At 41.6% G+C, this 19,258-nt stretch overlaps 1 protein-coding gene across 8 annotated transcripts in view; it reads right to left on the bottom strand.

The window, feature by feature from the left end:
- Positions 1 to 1,554: 1,554 nt before the first annotated feature.
- ERICH5 (glutamate rich 5) overlaps positions 1,555 to 19,258 on the bottom strand; it is a 30,179-nt gene continuing 12,475 nt past the window's right edge. For 6 of the 8 annotated variants that reach the window (XM_027569973.2, XM_027569953.2, XM_027569981.2 and 3 more), the window contains 2 exons: positions 4,131 to 5,039; positions 1,555 to 2,527 (listed from right to left, as the gene is read on the bottom strand). In XM_027569973.2, the coding sequence (XP_027425774.1) occupies positions 2,415 to 2,527; positions 4,131 to 5,039 (1,022 nt within the window). In that variant the 3' untranslated portion in view covers positions 1,555 to 2,414. The remainder of the gene's footprint in view (positions 2,528 to 4,130; positions 5,040 to 19,258) is intronic. The other 2 variants (XR_003515681.2, XM_027570016.2) reach the window with 2 other exon arrangements.

Raw genomic sequence — 19,258 nt, 5'->3', positions numbered from 1 at the left:
AACTCTCTAATAATGCCTTTGAGACAGAGTTCTTCCAAGAATCGGTTCTGAATAGGTCTCTTTTAACACATGCTACTGATTAAAAAAAAAAATCCACACAACAGAGGATGGACCTTTATGTCTATTAAGTAAGTGAATCCCACTATTTCTATACTTGACACAAAGTACAAGATCCTTTTTAAGATCATCATTCATATTTTATACTAAACTCTATCATTTTCTACTTACTAGATATCTGTATAAAAATATCTTTTGGTCAGGGAAAACACCTTTGGATTACAAAAGGCAGCTTGAAAGATATTATATCAGTTCTCATTTATTTAACTCCCTAGCCACAAAATAGTGTTTTCAGAACTACACCAAATATATAGCTTGTTACTGAGCTTGAGCAGCCCTCATGAAAAAGTTAGTGTTACACAAACTGATATTTTAAATCTATTCTTTTTTAAAGAATTAAACGTATATGGGAGCCCTTGGTATTCATTATTCATTTATTGATTTGACAAATATTTATCAAGCACGTTTCATGTTCCACTAAAGGAGCTAAATGCCTGAATTAAAGATACATAAAACGGTCCTTGCTCTCAATAAAATCACAATCCAGCCGCTCTGCAGAAAGGAAGATGTTGTCTACTCACAGACCTCCTCTTGCTGTCTACTTCAACGCTTTAAAGCCAGAAACATAAACTAATATGAAAATCAGAATAAAGATAATTCTTCCCTGTATCCTATATTCTTGAAATTAATTACAAGTCATCTTAGTAGTCATTTTAATATAAAAGCTAAAGTAAGAGTCTAGTTAATTTATCTGAAGTTACCTTTAAAATAGATATTTACAAATAAGAAAAGACACGAAATGTTTCCAGAATATAATTCTATCCTGATATTCATAAACACAAGGCACCGAATGGTGGACAAGATTGCTATCATCATTACCATTCATGTATGATCTTTCACCAAAATCCCCTGGCAATTTTGGAAGAATTTTTAAAAAGTAACGTTCAATGGTGCATCATTTTAACATTAATGAAATATTATAAATGGTTTTTAAATTCTAATTTCTTAGATTCTTTCTGCCTCTAAAGCCTAACATTAAACCACAATAAATTAAAAACAAACAACAAAAACCATAAACAAGAGCCAAGGAATAAACTTCACAGGCAACTAATCTAGGTGTTTTGTTTGTTTTTAGAGAGAGAGCATGCACAGAGCACGTGCAGGGGTGCAGTGGGGAGGGGCAGGAGGAGAGGGAGAGAGAGACTCTTAAGCAGACTCTAAGCTCAGCATCTAGAGCCCCAATCAGGGCTCAATCTTACAATCCTGAGATCATGACCTGAGCCAAAATCAAGAGTAAGACGCTTAACCGACTGAGCCACCCAGGCGCCTCACTAATCTAGGTTTTAATTCCTATTGCTTGTTGCCTCTGAAATACATTTAAAAGTCAATTTATTTTTTTTTTAAGATTTTATTTATTTATTTGACAAAGAGAGACACAGCGAGAGCAGGAACACAAGCAGGGGGAGTGGGAGAGGGAGAGGCAGGCTTCCTGCCGAGCAGGGAGCACGACGTGGGGCTCGATCCCAGGACCCTGAACTGAGATTATGACCTGAACCGAAAGCAGACGCTTACCAACTGAGCCACCCAGGTGCCCCAAAAGTCAATTTATTTAAAATACGTTTAATGTCAGTCAAAAGGATAACACCAATTGAAACTCTTCACGTAAGTGCAAAATCAACAGCTAATTCAAAATGGCACATGGAAAATGTATAGCCTTTCAGTGTAGAAACACCTGATTTTGCAATAGCACCAGAGATTGCATTCCTTTGACAAGGATTTTGTTAACACATTTAACACATCATGATAAATAAGAGTCTAAGGCAGTAGACAGATTCAAGGTGAGCAGGTAACTAGATGGACACACTTTCCAAGGCTCCTACCAGCTTTAAATTCTGCAACAGGAAAGAAACATTAGGTATAGTTTAGCCTGACATTGTTGTTCATTCTTATCCCATTGTAATTATAACTGTGCAACCTTATCATCATGAGCTCCCTAAAATGTGCTAACTCTTTTCTCCACCTATATCTAAGGTTTATACCTTCTTTTTAGGGTCTCATTTTCTAAACTGAATAGACCTATTACCACACTGAAGAAAACACCCTCACCCTCCGGGGATCCTATACCCTACTTGTTATCGGCTGTGGCAGCTGCAGGTCTGAATGTATTACTATTCTAAGTGCCTAAGAAAACTGTTTACAGCCTAGCGGTTTTATGGAACAACGTAATCAAGAACATGATAACCATACTCTTCGTATAAAATGCGTAGACACTGAAAGATAAGATCTGTACCCACACACTTCACTCCATTTTTCTGTTACAACACACTGTCCGTTCATCCTTCTACAACCATGCCAATCTATGTGGCCGCTGAAAGATCCACAGCTTCCCCTGTTTCTTCTTCTTTTGTTCCAGGCCCTTCACTTCCTTTCTCATTCTCCATCTCTGTTTCAACTTTTTCTCCTGTCTCACCTGGAAAAGTAAGCAAAGGAGACATTATGAGATGCTCATTTGGCATTAACAATAAAGTACCCGACAGCTGGTTTCCAATGGGGCAGTTCCCTGCTCTCTAGGTCTAATTAGTAAGTTTCTCTGGTGGGGTCAAGAAAGGCAATTGCCCTGATTCTCTCAGATCCTCTGAATGGCCAATGTCACTTCACATCTCCTATCTTGGCATCCCCCTATATAAAATCAGGCTGCAGAATTACCCAAGAAATGAGAGCAGAACATATTATAAATAAAAAGTTCCCTTTATATTTAAATGAAAAGGTGGTCTAGGCATGCCCAGAAACCTATTTTGTTGGGCCATGATGGTGTTTAAAGAAAACAATCATTAAACATTTAAAGATTGCAAACATTTAAAAATCTGAAAAAATAAATAAATAAAAGTCTGGAGGTTGTAGACACAAATCTGTCTCCCTAAGAAGTCAGTATGGGCAACACTGGCCCCCATGCTCATAGATGGAGCCAAGAAGCAGCTGCCTCTTTTGATAGGATGGTGTACCTGTTCACTACAGTCCCCAGGACTCCCCAAGACATAACATGTGTCCTTCACTTGACTCACTATCATTATCCTAGGCTCTAACGACTTGAGTTTGCTAACCCTAGTCCAACAAATACATGCTTTTACTTGCTCCTCCCTTGTTATTCCTGGAGCACTTTTATACACCTTCATTAAAATTCTTACCTCAATAGACTGTGGTAATTTGTTTAAATTCTGCCTTCTTCCCACCAGACCATGAGCCCCTGGAGAACAGGGCCTATCTCTTACTCCTACACGCCCTCCCCCCCCACACACTTGGCATATGACTGGCATTCAAAAACTGCTGTGGTCATAAATGAATTAAGAAACGGATGAATGCTTGACTTATGAAGCTATGAAGTTAATATGAACTTAGTATGAACTTAGTATGAAGCTAAAATTTACCAAAATGTAAATCACGTCCCAGAAGAAATGTTATTTTTTTAAAATTATAACTCCAAGAAAGAACAGTATAGATACCATTTTTTATGCTGGTAAAGTACATTTTAAAAACACATATGCCAAAAAGTAATACATTGTCTCTAAGTCTTCTCATAGAGACAAGCCAGTCGGAGGACAGGAGCGGACTGACAGTAATTTTTTTCCTAGGATAGATTGGCAAAGATGAAAATTGCCCTGTAAGATCCATTAGTTGGGTATTCTTTCATTAGAAGGTGAGTTCCTCCATTAGCCACCTATTCATCTCTACTTTGGATCCTAATACCATACATGGGGCCTGATGAAAAGTGAACTTGGAAAAATTCAGAACTTTTAACATGTGCCTTCAACATCCAATTGTATTCAACAATGACAGCTCCAGGTTAAAAATTTTGGACACAGACTATGTTTTAGAAAATTTTTGCTGGATCGCTTCTCAGCCATTTGGCTAAGATCAAATGTAGAAAATTTCTGCTGGAAAGCCAAGCCAAAAGCCTGTTTTCCAGGTATGGAAGCCTTTTTGGTTTGGGTCAAATGAAGTTCAACCACCTGAAATAGAGATCCCCAGGGATGATTTGTTATGCAGCACATCTAAACAACCAGCATAACTTTTACCTTCAATGTGCTGGTCCTCTTCGTTAGTGTGATTTTTCCTGACCATTTCAATATTTGCTCCTATTTCTAGAATTCCTGCCAGATGCTCTATGCTTCCAACTATTATTCCTTCAGGTTGAATCTGCTCCATGCTTCCGGGACCTTCAGGAGTTTTATGGAGCAAATAATTGTTTACAGCTGTTCCCATAAACTGACTTCCTTCCAATACTTCCGGTGTTTCATTCTCTTTGGGAATGGTTTCGACAGGTTGGGACCGCTCATCTTCTCCCAATGTTTCTTGAAGTTGCCACTCTTCAGCTGTTTTCACAAACTGACTTCCTTCCAATACTTCTGGAGATTCATTCTCCTTGGGAACTGTTTCTGGGAGTTGGGTCTGTTCACCCTTTCCCATTGCTTCTTGAGGTTGTGGCTTTCTAGCTGCTTCCAGAGGAGGGATTTTCTCAGCTGTTCCTAGAGGTTTCATCTCTCTGGCAGTTTGTGGATTCTCAGTACCGTCCACTGCTCCCGGAGAGTCCCTCTCTCCTGTGGTCCTCAAAGGCTGATCCTTGGTGTCTGTTCCTACAGATTCAGTCTCAGCATTTCCTTTTAAAGGCTGAGCCTCTGTCATTGCTCCCATGTCTTTCCTCTTTTCTCCTGTACCTGGAGTATCATCTTCACCACCTGGCTGAGGCGGCCCAGACTCCTCAGGTCTGTCTAGAGGCTGAGTCTCTTCTGTGGATCCTGGTGGATCTGCAGTATCGTTTGCTAGGGGCTGTTCATGGAGGGATTTAACACCATTAGCTGTAGACACTGCTGCAATCTTGAGCTTCTCGAGGGGCGGAGGACTTTCCTTTTGTACCTTGCCATAAAGAGTAGATCCTTTTCCCAGTGTATGTGGTCTGGGTTGGGCAAAGCAGGACTCACTTTCTTCTGTGGTTAAAAAAGTACATATTTAAAATTACTTGTTGATCATTCATTTGAAAAAGAGAAAGAAAAAAAATCAAATTGTTGGTTAGTTTCTAGCCTGAGAAAATATATCACCATCAAGAAATCGATTCAGGCGCGCCCGGGTGGCTCAGTCGGTTAAGCATCCAACTCTTGGGTTCGGCTCAGGTCATGGTCTTGGGTTGTGGGATAGAACTCCATGTTGGGATCTGTGCTCAGTGGAGTCTGCTTGAGATTCTCTGTCTCACCCTCTCCCTCTGCCCCCCCATAAATAAATAAATAAATAAATAAATAAATAAATAAGTAAAATAAAATCTTCTAAAAAAAAAAAAAGATTTAACATTCAAGAAAGTCCTGCATACAATTGAGTAAAGAAAGGCCGTACCATGACCCTAAGACGCCCTAAGTCATACTTCTTTACTGTCTTCAGCTCAAACACCTTATCTTAAGCGTTAAGGTCCTCCCAAACCACAATATTTTCTTGTTTGCTCCTCAGACACCTTCTCCCGGTTCCTGCCCCATTTTCTAAGTAAGCACATTGCACTTTGGTTTGTCCTGTTATTTCCCCTTCTTGCCCTTTCTCCTCCTTAGCCCTGGTGGAAGATTTCAGAAGAAGTGTGGTTTTGGGCTGCTAGAGAGGTCTTACTTTATCCTGAAGCAGAAATGGCCCTCGGTGAAAGGACAGGGCCCCATGGCAGAGAAGCTCCACTAGGTGAAGACCAACATGTGCGGGAAGGAAAGTACAGGGACAGCTCAGCCTGGGTTTCATTTCACTGGGGTGGGAGGGTGGGGGCAGAAACCAAGAAAGAGTTGGGAACCATGCATTTTAATTCTGACTCTTCCTCCAGCCGTGTGACCTCGAAGACTTAGCTCCTAAGTATCTCGTCTGTAAAACGGCAGTGCATCTCTCTCTGCTACCTGTCTCCGAGCCACACGAGGCATCACATTAGACACTGAACGTGACAGTGCCCTAGACAGTTTAAGACAAGCCACTGGGCAACATGATTCTACTCTTTAAGCATACATGTCAGGAAAAAGCTTTAGGACAAAGTATATCATCTCAGTATTCTTTATAACAGTAAGAGCTGGCAAACTAAAGTCTAATAATTTGGGGAAAAGATACATATTCTGCTGGATGGAATATTCTCGTACCATGAAAAAAGATGATTATGAAGACCATATGCTAATATAAGAACATAATTATGATAGAAGTTAAAATATCGGCACGCACAGTTGGGTTAATCAAATGAAATGATGCATATAAAATGTGTACTGACACAAGGTCTGCTGTACACCTAAGTGCTCAGTAAGTCACTATCTATTTTATGATTACAGCAATGTTGATCACTGGAAGGGAGAGAGGGAGGAAGAGAAAGACAATCACAAACAGAGGGTGAAAATAACTGGGAGAAAATAAACCAACATGTTAAAATGGGCCTCTAGGTGATATACTTCTACCTTTTTTTCCCTGAAGATTGTTTCTCTTTTTGTTTTTTTTTTAATTATTTTTTCCCTAAGTTACCCCCCACCTCAGTTATATATGTGTACATACATCTTGCTTATCAAATGTAAGATGCTCAGCTAATACTCGGATCTCCTCTCCCATCTCCCCTTCCCTAGGGGCAAGTATCTTAATTCATTTAGCTGTTTTGGAGGGATAGTTTTCCTCTGTATCTCTAAGCAAATTGCTACTTCATGATCTCTTAGTTGGGGCATTTCAGTTCACTCCTGCTATGAAAAATAAAGACTTGGGCTCCTCCTTCTCCCACCTCTGTCACCCCCCACCTTTCCCTTTACACATTCACATTTCCTTTCAATTCAGCAATTGTATATTAGCAATCACTGAAAATAGGAACTGTGTTGTAATTTGGATAAATCAATATCCAGGTACATATCCCTCGAATGAACGAATATGTCTGCTAGGAGGAACTGAGCCAAACAGTAAGCTATTACTTTGTGTAAATTATTTTTCGTTTCTCCCTGAGTTAATAATTGTCATAGTTCTTCACTTCCTTAGTTTGTGTATTATCATTAATATACTGCCAACTGTTTCTATTTCTTTATTTTTAAAGATTTTATTTATTTGAGAAAGAGTGAGTGAGAGTGAGCACGAGAGGGTTGGGTCAGAGGGAGAAGCAGATTCCTGCTGAGCAGGGAGCCGGATGCGGGGCTTGATCCCAGGACCCTGAGATCATGACCAGAGCTGAAGGCAGACGCTTAACTGACTGAGCCACCTAGGTGCCCCTGTTTCTCTTTTTAATACATTTGTTCACATCAAACCATTTCCCACCCTGCCTCTGGGTACTGGGTTTGAAGACCTGGGTGGAGAGTAACTCAAGCTGACGCTTGGAGCAGCAGTTTGGGAAGGACTGGGGGAGATTGTGGGCCCTGGCGGTGGGCCCCGGGGGGTCATATGTCAGAACAGGGCTATCTTTTGGCTCTCCCTCAGGCCTCACCATGAATGAAGCTTTCAAATTAGTAGCACTTTAGGCAACTTAACAAATGTGATTTCTCAGGCCTATAAAGAAACTCATTATGACATTCATTTAGATCACGCAAGGGATGTTTTGGTGATGGTCGCCTTAGGGAATTAACAAGGAAATGTGTTAATATACTAATCACAGATGTCTGCCAAATTATATTTGCTGGTAAAATAGTTATTACAGTGATTAGTACCGTCAGCTAAATGAGACGAATGACTTTCATCCAGCTGTGGCAGCTGTGGGTACATTCCAGAGGCATCATTCTTCTAGAGCAGAAAGCTGTGGGGGATGTGACAACACACCCAAAACAAAGTCACTCAATTTTATATTTTGAAAGACATATTATGCTATTGGACTAAGTCAAGTTTTTATCTCCAAAACCAAAAGCTTTGTGAAAAGTTACTTATCCACAAAGAGTGTCACAAGTGATCTATCAATTTTTGCCATATAACTAGAACATTCATGACTGTGATCACAGTGTCAATTTTCATTCTTAGGTACTTTTACTAATCTTCTGGATAAACTTGAAAGAGGCAAATGTCCTCGACATATAATATTTTTATAATACAACCTGAATATTGTCAACCAAACTGGGAAATATTACAGAAGAATGTCACTGTCTCTAATATTTTCCTAAGGTAGCCCAAAGGAGAAAAAACATCTTTAAAATGATCACCAAATATTAACTATAAAGAATAAACTGATGACTACTGGAGGAGATGTGGGGGGGATGGGTTAAACAGGTGATGGGTATTGAGGAGCGCACTTGTTGGGATGAGCACTGAGTGTTGTATGTAAGTGATGAATCACTGAATTCCACACCTTAATCTAATATTGCACTGTATGTTAACTAGCTGGAATTTGATAACTTAGAGGAAAAAAGAAATAAATAAAATGATCACCAAAAATAAAGGGGGGAGAGAGAGAGAGAGAGAGAGAGAGGATGCTCTCAGGGTAGTGACATTCATTTTGTATTTATATTGATTAACCGTGTTCTGCTTGAATTTTGAAATGACTGTATTTTGGAGGTCACAATTCTTAACTAAGAGCCCAAAAGTTCTTTCTCTATGTGAAAGAAGAGGGTAATCTGTTCTAAAAGAGAGGACAGAGATCATATGACCTTGAAAACAACACCCGTAATGTAGTGCGTCTGAGTCCCAATTCCTGCACTCACTAGCCTGATGACGGCTCTTTGTGCCTGTTTCCCTGTAAAGCAGGAACAGTATTAGCAGAGTTGCTGTGAGGATTCCATGCGTCATCTTGCTAGTGGAAAGCACTAGCTCAGTGAATGGCTCCACCAAGTGACAATCACGTTAGCCATCACTGGCATTAGACCTCACCTGATGGCACTAGCAGGGAAGAGATGATGGTGGACAAACAGAAAAGTAAAGCAATTTCATTCATTCCGATACTGGTACCCTTCTCTAAGCTTACTCAGAAATAAAGAGATTGGAGTAAATAAATGAAAAGTTTGAAAACAAATGGTAGTTTCAAACCACTGAAGTCTTTAGTCACCACAAACACTTCCCTTCAGGCACTAGATTTCTATCCTTCAGAAGATTTTTATCCTCAGCTGCTGAGGCAACTACAATTTCTGGATATGTTTAACCCAGTGCATTCCAGACTGTTCTGACGTTGGATGTGAATCCTGATTCCACCATTTATTTGGTGGTGCGATCTGGACAAGTTCCTAACCCCTCTAGACCTCAGTTTCCTTATCTGCAAAATGGGGATATGACAGTTGCCTTTCAGGCCTCTTCAGAGAACTGACTGAGGTGATAATGTGCGTAGGTCCCTAACATGGTGTGTGACGTGAGCAGGTGCTCAGTACCTGCTCGGTAAGCTGAGGGCAGCAACAGCCATGCGGGTGCAGATTTCTCACTACACAAGGTGTCCTGCAGAGGGCCGAGGGAGGACTGAACTCCAGCCTTTGTGCACCTGCAAGGCTGCGTGTGTCAGGGCTGGGGAGGGCACCTTTCTCCAATTTCACAAAGGTCCTTTATGGCCTCCTGGTGGCCCTGCCAATAAATTATAGCTAACTTAGCAACAGAAAGAATGAACCACAACATTAAGGAGCTTGGATAAATAGTCCCCTAAACACTAGAAAGCTGTCAACGTTGACCTACAAAATCATTTTGTTACCACGGTAAGTTTTAAAACATGATTATTGATCAATAATGGGATAGTACTCACAATATCAGGCATGACCTGACTGGCATTAATGAGGTCCACTGAGCTTTTATATAAATAAATATCTTTCATTCTGTTTGCTGGCTTTGATTTCACTTATTCACCGATTTCAAGTCTTCAAGTGCCTACTAGATGCCGCCTCTGAGCGGAGCAGAGGTCACAGCAGTTGAGCAGGAAGATCTGGTCCCTGCTATCCTCCAGTTTACTGTCTGCAGGGAGATTCAAATACTAGCTACTTCCCTCACTAAGTACAACGTGGTACCTATGCCTTCCCTCTCACCCAACAATCTCAACCTGCTCTGCCCACGTGGTTTTGTGAATCCCAGACATTCCTCCTTGAGGCAGAAGAAGGTACTACATCATTTCTTCCAGCACGCTAACTTGAAAAGCAGTAAGATCTTTTGTCCACACACAGGAGACATTCTATGCCTAATCTGTATTATTATGTAATAAATATTGTGGATGGATGCATTGTTTCCACATCCAAAGTTGTTTAAAGATGTGTCTGTTTTCTGAACCCTACAATTTATCAAATCATACACTGCTCTGGGCCTAATCCTTTGGTGCTCATTATCTCTCTTGGTTCTGTTGTAAGCTGATCCATGCACAAATTTATTTTGACAGCTGAACTAACAGAACCCTTGTTGTAAGCACCGTTGTGATAGGCACACAAAGAAATGAAATACTAGGCAACATTACAGAAGGGATTAGAACGAGAGCTAACATACCTGAAATTCACATTATGATGGAAGCTTTTCAACTCAGTTCATCACCCTAATCAGAAATGAAAAGCTTCCTACCCAGCAAGGAGAAAAACTTGAGGTCAGTATTTCCTATCCCATGGCTGTGACATATTAGACATCCCAAAGACCTCACTGGCCTGTCTGCTGGATTTTCTAGAGAATCGGTGAGAAAGGGGCACCCTGGTATTTTCCCTTGCCGCCACCATTTCTAGGTTCTTTAGCTTTGGAGCTTTGAGAACCAAGATGCAGCAGGTGTCAGCCACCAGGGAAGAGTCCACTCATCTTTTCTTATTTTGCTTTGTCCTCAATTTCATCATATCATTTATCCAACAAATATCTGCGGAGCTACCAGTGGTGCTGCTCTAGATGTTTTTGCCCTTTTCTCCCCACCAAAGTGTCTACAAACTGTCCTCGTGTGCCCATCCTCAAGGGTGCGTTCTATCATTTCGCAGATGTTAATAGGGCATTCATTTTGAAGAGAGGTGAACTTAAGCAAAACCCCATGTAACTGAAGTAGGAAACCATGGCCAAAAAATCCTAAAGAGGGTAAATAAAAATCGGACAAGCCCTCTTTTTAACAGAACTTTCTGTGTTGACATATCTAAAATTAGTTTTGACCATCCCAGAGTATATTCGATCAAGTTTGAAGGTAAACCTAATGTTAAGGTTTAACTATAAAGAAACAAGAACATGACATTGGAGAGACACTTCTGGAACACTTGACGAGCCCACGTGGAGATGTAGGGCCTGTAGAAGGGAAAGACTCATATTTAAGAGCTACAGAGTCAAGTAATGACAAATCGTCACCTCCTGCAGAAATAATGTTCCAATTTCATTTCCTTTGGGTTTTTTTTCGACTCCTAGAAGACAAACTCTTATTTCAAAGAAGCTGTTGCATAAAACATCACTTTTGAAATTATCAACAGTATTCACCACGAAGAAAAGACAGTTTCATTGACTGATGCTCATTACTGGCACATGGGGATCCAGCATTTGGGCAGAAATCTAGTCTGCAAAATCAAGGGCACCTCCATGAACGAGGAAGAGGAGAGAGAAAGTGGAGATCATGTCTCTGACATGCCCACATTATGACACTTGACCAACCTCAACAGATCTTGCCCACCCTGCTTCTCTAGGAAGAACAACAGTGGCTAATGTTTATTGGGGCATTTTGCCTCGTGCTTTTTGTGGATTTTCTCATTCAATCTTCCTAAAAACTCCACAAGGTAAGTCCGTTATCCCCATTACACAGCAGAGGAAATTCTGGCACAGACAGATCATGAACCTTCAGCTAGGAGCGGTGCACCGCTCGTGAGTGGCAGAACTCAGAGTCAAGCCCAGCGAAGTCTGATTCACCTGGAAGATTTAGGTGCTTTCAGGCACATTGTGGGCCCAGAACCTGCAGCATCAGCAGGACCCGGGAGTTATTTTTTTTTTTTTGCTTGTTTGTGTGTTTGTTGACTCGCAGGCCCCACCCCAGATCCCACTGAACCAAAATCTGTATTTGGACAAGATCCCCATGTGGTTAGGGGGTCCACGACCATACTCTGAGCAGTTAGCAAATTTGGGACTGGGATCGAATACTTAAATTTTACAATAGAGCAGTCATATTCACAAGGGATATGTGGGTGGTCAGTGCCCCCCTGAGCCCCTAGTACCAGAAGAGCAGTGGCAGACTGCATTAGGACCCCAGGGCTTTCAGCTGACCACTGCTACTGCTCTCTCAGGTTAGGGATCCACATTCAGTTCAGATGACTTTGCCTCCATGGTGAGGAAACAGTACAGATGGCACTGAGGGAAGTGAGGGATTTTCTTTTCCAGAATGAAAAGCCACTTGTCTTCCCCATACAGTCCTAAGCACCTGGGAGGCCAGCATGGGGTTCTGGCACAGACATTTGAAAACTGAATTAAATGAGCTTCTTCATAAAGCAGGGCATAAGAAAAAGCTTTGATCGGGCGCCTGGGTGGCTCAGTTGGTTAAGCGACTGCCTTTGCCTCAGGTCATGATCCTGGAGTCCCAGGATCGAGTCCCGCATCAGGCTCCCTGCTCAGCAGGGAGTCTGCTTCTCCCTCTGACCCTCCCCCCTCTCATGTGCTTTCTCTCTCATTCTCTCTCTCAAATAAATAAAATCTTTAAAAAAAAAAAAAAAAAGAAAAAGCTTTCATCTAGGAAGAGGCAGTTTTGACCAAGAATCACGGAAATGATTAAGCTAGATTTCAGTAAGACTAGAGTATAAAACAAAAATCTACACTCACCCTTTTCCAAGCTTCAGAGTCTCCAAACGGAGGATTAGAGAAACTGACGAGGCGGTAATAAGTCACATTGAGAACGTGTACCCTTGAGATAATGTGTTGTGAAGGGCACTTTACCTCTGTGGTCTTCCTCCCAGAACCCACAACCCCAGGAGCATTGTAAGAAAAACAGCAGACAAATCCCAATTGAGGGATAGTCTACAAAACACCTGACCAGTATTCAAAACTGTCAAGGTCATCTAAAACATGTCTGAGAAACTGTCATAGTCAAGAGTGGCCTAAGGAAACACAATGACTAAATGCATTGTGGAATCCTGGATGGAAATCTGGAACAGAAAAAGGACATTCGAGAAAAACTGAGGAAATCTGAATAAAGCATGGACTTTGGTTAATAATAATGTATCAGGGGGCGCCTGGGTGGCTCAGTCCACTAAGCATCTGACTTCGGCTCAGGTCATGATCTCAGGGTCCTGGGATTGAGCCCAACATCAGGGATCCCTTCTCAGCGGGGAGTCTGCTTCTCCCTCTGTACTCCGCCCCCCCCCCCCCCCGCTTTGGCGCCCTGTCTCTCAAATAAATAAATAAAATCTTAAAAAAAATAATGTATCGGTATTGGTTAATTGTGACAAGCATACCCTACTCACATAAGATGTTAATAATAAGGGAAAGTGGGTATATGGGGTCTGTGGGAGCTCTCTGTACTATTTTCAAAATTTTTCTATAAATCTAAAACTGTCCTAAAATAAAAGTTTGTTTTTTTTTAAGTTTAGCAGCAAAAATACAAGAGCATGTAACCTAGCAAAATGAGATCCAATAACTTTAGAAAAACTGTTTCATAAACTTTGGTCATTCACATACTACTTTTATGATTTTTTCTTATTTTTGTAACACTTATGCTATTACTAGCTTAATATTTTTAACAGTCCCTTTTCTTTTACAAATTTACTAAAAAGAAAAAAGAAAGTGTTTCTTTTACTAAAAAGAAAGAAAGTCAGAAAAAAAATCAACAAACTTGGGGATCTAGAACTTGATCTTGAGGAAAAAACCAAAAAACTTGATCTTGGCAAAGCAATAAAGAAAAACTGAGATTTACTAAAATTGGTGTTAATGATGGATCATTTTTATTGAGGACTTACTAGACAATACTCTAGGCAGGCGTCAGCAATTTTTTTTTTTGTAAAGGGACAGACAGCGAATGTTTTCAGCTTTGTGGGCTTAGGGCTGCTCCTATAACAACGCGACTCTGTCATGGTGAGGAGAAAGCAGTCCTGTGATGTGTAAGTGACTAGGCATATCTGTGTTCCTGTAAAACTTTATTTACAAAAACAGGTGGTGGGCCGGATCCGGCCAGCAGGCAAGTTTGCCAATCCCTCTACTAGGCAATACTTAGGCTACCTTCTAGGTGCCTTATATGTATTAACTGATTTTATTCCTCAGAACAAGTCTATGAAATAAGCACTACTGTTAATCCTATTTTACAGATGAAGTCACTGGGGCACAAGGAGATTGAGTGGCTCAAAGTCAAAGCACTAATAAGTGATCATGAACCAGGATTTGAAGCCAGATGCATATTCTTAATCAGCAACCTATACTGCCTCCCAGTGTGTTGAAATTTACACACACACACACACGCACGAGTTCAAAGTATATGGGTAATCGGAGCCTCAAAACCGTCTAGCCTATAGAGGATACTACTCTAGTGCAAACAAAGTTAAAGAAACTATGTGGTTCCTCTCAGTCTTAGGAAAAATGGAAAGGGTAAGAATAAGGCCCTCCCAAAGAATCAACTAAAGAAAAAAAAGAGTTCCTTATCATTATCAATGACAGCAAGGAGAATGGTTTGGGGAGGACATTTCAATAGAGGTCCTTGCTGGGGTGGCTGAAGGCAGATGTCCTCTCCAGTAAGAAGAACCATGGCCAGTGAAAATGACAGAGCAGTTGGAATGCACAACCCAGTGCTTCCCGATCTCTTTAATGTTGAGGCTCACATAGAATAGGATGTTTGTGCAGCACACTGGGGCAGAAGGAAGAAGCTGCACCTGGAGGGCTCACGCTATCCAGACCCTGCCCAGCTGCCCTAAAGGCTGGGAGAAACGCTGGCATGCTGAAACCCATCCTCACAGGCTGGGACGGTCTGATACAGACAACATAGGAACAGATAGATATGTTTCTGTCACCATAAATAGACTAGAGGAGCATTAGCTGGGCAAGGCTTAGAAGATAATAAGGACAGATCAATCAGGGCAGTCTGCAAAGTGTGGAATGTTTTCATCCTGCAGGGACCCTTTAGAAGGACGTTTATTTTTTTTTAAGATTTTATTTATTTATTTGACAGAGCACAAGCAGAGGGAGAGAGAGGGAGAAGCAGGCTCCCTGCTGAGCAAGGAGAGCCCAACGTGGGACTTGATCCCAGGACTCTGGGATCATGACCTGGGCCGAAGGCAGCCGCTTAACCGACTGAGCCACCCAGGCGTCCCTAGGAGGACGTTTTAAAGGCAAGCCTCTGAATAAGGCAGGAAGGTCCTTTTCACTGAATGTAAGGACAAATATATTACAGGCTTGAGGAAGTATTGTCTCCAAATGGGAAAATGCTGGGAAGAAGAGCAGTTAACTGACAAAAACAAACAAACAAAAACAAAGAAAACTTGGTTTGATGGTGCATTCAAAGAAGTAGATCCCAAGGACCTTTCTTTTAATGGAGAGGAGGCAGGTCAATCACTGAGAGAGAGGGGCCTGAGAAGCAGGGTGGGGGGGAGAGGGTGCTGGTGGAGAGGCATATGGAACAGCTGCAAAGAAGTCAGGAAAGGCTAGGATCTCAGGTCACAGAGAGGGCTTAGTGAGCAGCCTCTTGATCATGAGTCATTTCAATCTTTGGCTTATGAGGTCAAGTTCATTTTATATCTATCTTAGATGATGTTAATTGGTGCTATTTTGATGCCCACTTTGAACTCTACTGTCACGGCTACAGAGTACACTGTTTGTAAATGAAATGGGACTTTTGGTGACCCTAAAGTAGATAGAGAGGGCAGGGATGTCATTTTGCTGTCTATGGATGCTTATTGATCTTCTTGCATCTTGACTTTCCTATTTAATGTGCATTTGGACACTTCACTTATCTAATCTAGCCTAATATGACGTGCTCATCTTAAAGCAAGTGTTCAGGGCCATACATACTGGAATGTCAAGAAGTGTTCAGTATGAATACAGAACATGGTACCGTGTCTTGAGGTCTCTTGTCTTATTAGAGAAGCCAGGCTAGAGGAGCAGCCAAAGAGACTGCTGAGTATGTAGCCTGAGAAAAGAGGTCATCCTTTCTAGTGTGGGACTCTAGCCACCCAGTCACTGCAGCCCAGCCTAGTTATCCTGGGGACCCACAGCCCCTTGGGCCCTTCCATGGGGAAGAAAGTGATGTCAGCTGAACTTGCCCCTACAACACAGGCTGCCCTTTCTTTTCCTTGCCTATTTCCAATGACCACCCCTTGTTTCTGAGCATACTAGCATCACCGGGCCTATTTTGTCCACCTTCATAAAGCAATTCCCATAGATGTTTAGCTATTAAAAACAATGTGGGGCACCTGGGTGGCTCAGTCGGTTGAGCATCCGGCCCTTGATTTTGGCTCAGATCATGATCTCCAGGTCCTGGGATCAAGCCCAGCATGGGGCTCCACGCTCAGCAGGGAGTCTGCTTGAGGATTTCTCTCCTCTGCCCCTCCCCCTGCTGATGCTCTCACTCGCTCTCTTTCTCTCTTTCTCAAATAATAAATCTTTTTTTAAAATGTGGTTGTTTTTTTTTTTTCAGTCTTCATCCTTAAAGGGCAAACCTCTGATACCCTTGAATATACACAAAAGAATGAACTCTAGAGCCAGATGGCAACTCCCAAGGAGGGGATCAAGGAATGTGAACAACAGCAACGTCCCTGAGAATGTAAAGAAGCTTCTGAGGACATTTTGATACTTTCCTGACATTAACACTCGCTTGGAGAACTATATTCTGGTATTTTGCTTAAAAACAAAAAATTACCTAGAACTATATACCCTTAAACACACCAGGTGTTGAAGGCTGGCCAAGTTTGACGTTCTTTATCAGTTTTGGTGAGCCTTGCAGTAACCCCCCACAAATGTTAGGTTTTTATTTTAAACCCAGTGTTGTACAACATTAACACAGAAGTGAAACTGTGCGTATTAGCTGGGACATGTGGCAACCTTACAGGCGCATGATTTAAAAGAACACAATGAAGCTTTGTTTGGCTGTATTGACATTTTACTGCCTGATTAGGAGATCCTCTTCACAACCTACTCTCTTCCCAAGTCCACCCCAGCCAGTGTTGCCTTCCAAGTTTCTGTTATTCCCTGGGTCCTGATTCCTACTCTCCCTTGGCTTTTCTAAGTAGTACCCTCATTTCCTTAAATCCCCATCTCTGTCAATCCAGCCATCCACCCATGCACCCACTGAATAGATATGGATTGTGTTCTTCCTACAGGTTGGGCCATACAACGAGTTATGGCAGAAGTGTGGCTGGACACCAGATGGAACTGGACTGTGAGAAGAGCAGGGGCTTCTGAGTCACACGTACTAGGCTGCAGCCCCATCACTGCTAGCTCTGAGATCTCGAGCAAGTTATTTCTCCTCGCTAAGCTGCAGTTTCCTAGCTGTATTTGCTGATACTGATGCTTGCTTTAGAAGGCCCTTGTGGGGATTAAATGAGATCACAGTCTAAAGTACCTGGAACCAAATGGGAGCTCCTACCTGTCTCCTGCCTTCTCCTCCAAGCCCATGTTTTGATGTGACTGCACTAATCTCGAAAATCCTTCAATTTCATAAAAAAAACTTACTGTATTGTTGATGAGAGAATAAATTGGTACAAGTCTTAAGGAAGGCATTTAGGCAGTTATCCATCAAAATCATAAATGCACAGGGACGCCTAGGTGGCTCAGTCGGTTAAGTGGCTGCCTTCCACCCAGGTCATGATCCCGGGGTCCTGGGATCGAGTCCCACACCGGGCTCCTGGCTCAGCGGGGAGCCTGCTTCTCCCCCTCTCTCCCTCTGCTTGTGCTCTGTCAAATAAATAATATCTTTAAAAAAAATCATAAATGCACATACCCTTTGACCTAGTAATGCCACTTCTGGGAAATGGTTCTACAGTTATGCTAGCACACATTTGAAATGATGTATATATAAAGGAATTCGATGCAGCCTTGTTTGCAACAGGAAAAGAAAGATTGGAAACAAACCAAATGTCCATCAATAGGGGACTGGTTAAACAAATCACACAATGGATTATTAAGCAAGGGTAAAAAAGGAGAAAGACATTCTCTATATATCAATACAGAAAGATCTCCATCTTGTTAGGTGAAAAAAAACAAGGTGAAAAATAGGGACACCTGGGTGGCTCAGTCGGTTAAGTGTCTGCCTTCGGCTCAGGTCATGATCCCAGGGTCCTGGAATTGAGCCCCGAGTCGGGCTCCCTCACAGGGGAGCCTGCTTCTCCCTCTGCCTGCCACTCCCCCTGCTTGTGCTCTTTCTCGCTTGCTCTCTCTCTCTCTGACAAATAAATAAATAAAATCTTTAAAAAATTACACTGCATAATGAAGATGGGAGAGGGAAAAATATTTGCAATGTATAAACACATTTTGGAAGAATATACAAAAAAAACCCCACCTAATAAAAGTATTTACCCATGGGTATGACTGGAACTAAGCAGATGGTGGGAACAGGGCAGGAGGTATACTTTTCACAGCATGCATTTTTCAAATGTTTTCAAATTTTTGAACCACGGATGCGGTTCATATATTCCATTTTAATTAGCTGTATGTAACACCGCCCTACCACAAAGACTTGCCAAGCTCTGTGTGCCAGGCTCTAGAGGGGACACATACAAGACTTGGTCTAGACTTCTAGCATTTTAAAGGAAGAAATCCCATTTATATATATAATATCTGCATGCAAGCCTATTAAAATGAGTTTTAATGTTGATGATGTTTATTCTTCAATTACAAAGAAAAAATGTTTGTCTACTTAGGACTGAAATGTCACTGTGTGAAAATATGGGCTGAAGGTGTCGCCACAGTACAGAGAACAATTCACGTAAGAGCATGAAATTCAAGCCTCATCCTATATTGCTTAGGTAACATGGACTCCAAGCAGCTAGTGGAGAGTCGAGGATAGAATAAACAAATGATTATAGCTATCAGTGGAAATGTAGCTATTAACCTAGCAATGAATTTGTCAATAATTACCATCTATTTACTTTGTCCATGCTGGTGCTTAAGCTGTAAGATCTCAGGAAGAAGTCTGCCAGAAACAAATGGCATTTATATTAGGAAAGAGCAGAGCAAGAATCATACACGTACATAGAAGGCTGGTGGCACAGGAAGGAAGGTTCAGGTAACAAAGACCTAGAGACCCATGGGTCCGTTAAAGTCCGTAAAATCAACAAAATCTTTGTGTTCAAATTCCACCAGATCCTCGGGGTGCTGAGAAGAACAGAAATTTTGAACAGAAGATGGCCCCACTATTTAGAATTTGATTCCACAA

Source organism: Zalophus californianus, chromosome 4, assembly GCF_009762305.2.
Source record: "Zalophus californianus isolate mZalCal1 chromosome 4, mZalCal1.pri.v2, whole genome shotgun sequence".
Lineage (NCBI taxonomy): Eukaryota > Metazoa > Chordata > Mammalia > Carnivora > Otariidae > Zalophus > Zalophus californianus.
The sequence above is the reverse complement of the archived record's forward strand: the minus strand, read 5'-3'. Positions and strand labels throughout refer to the sequence as shown.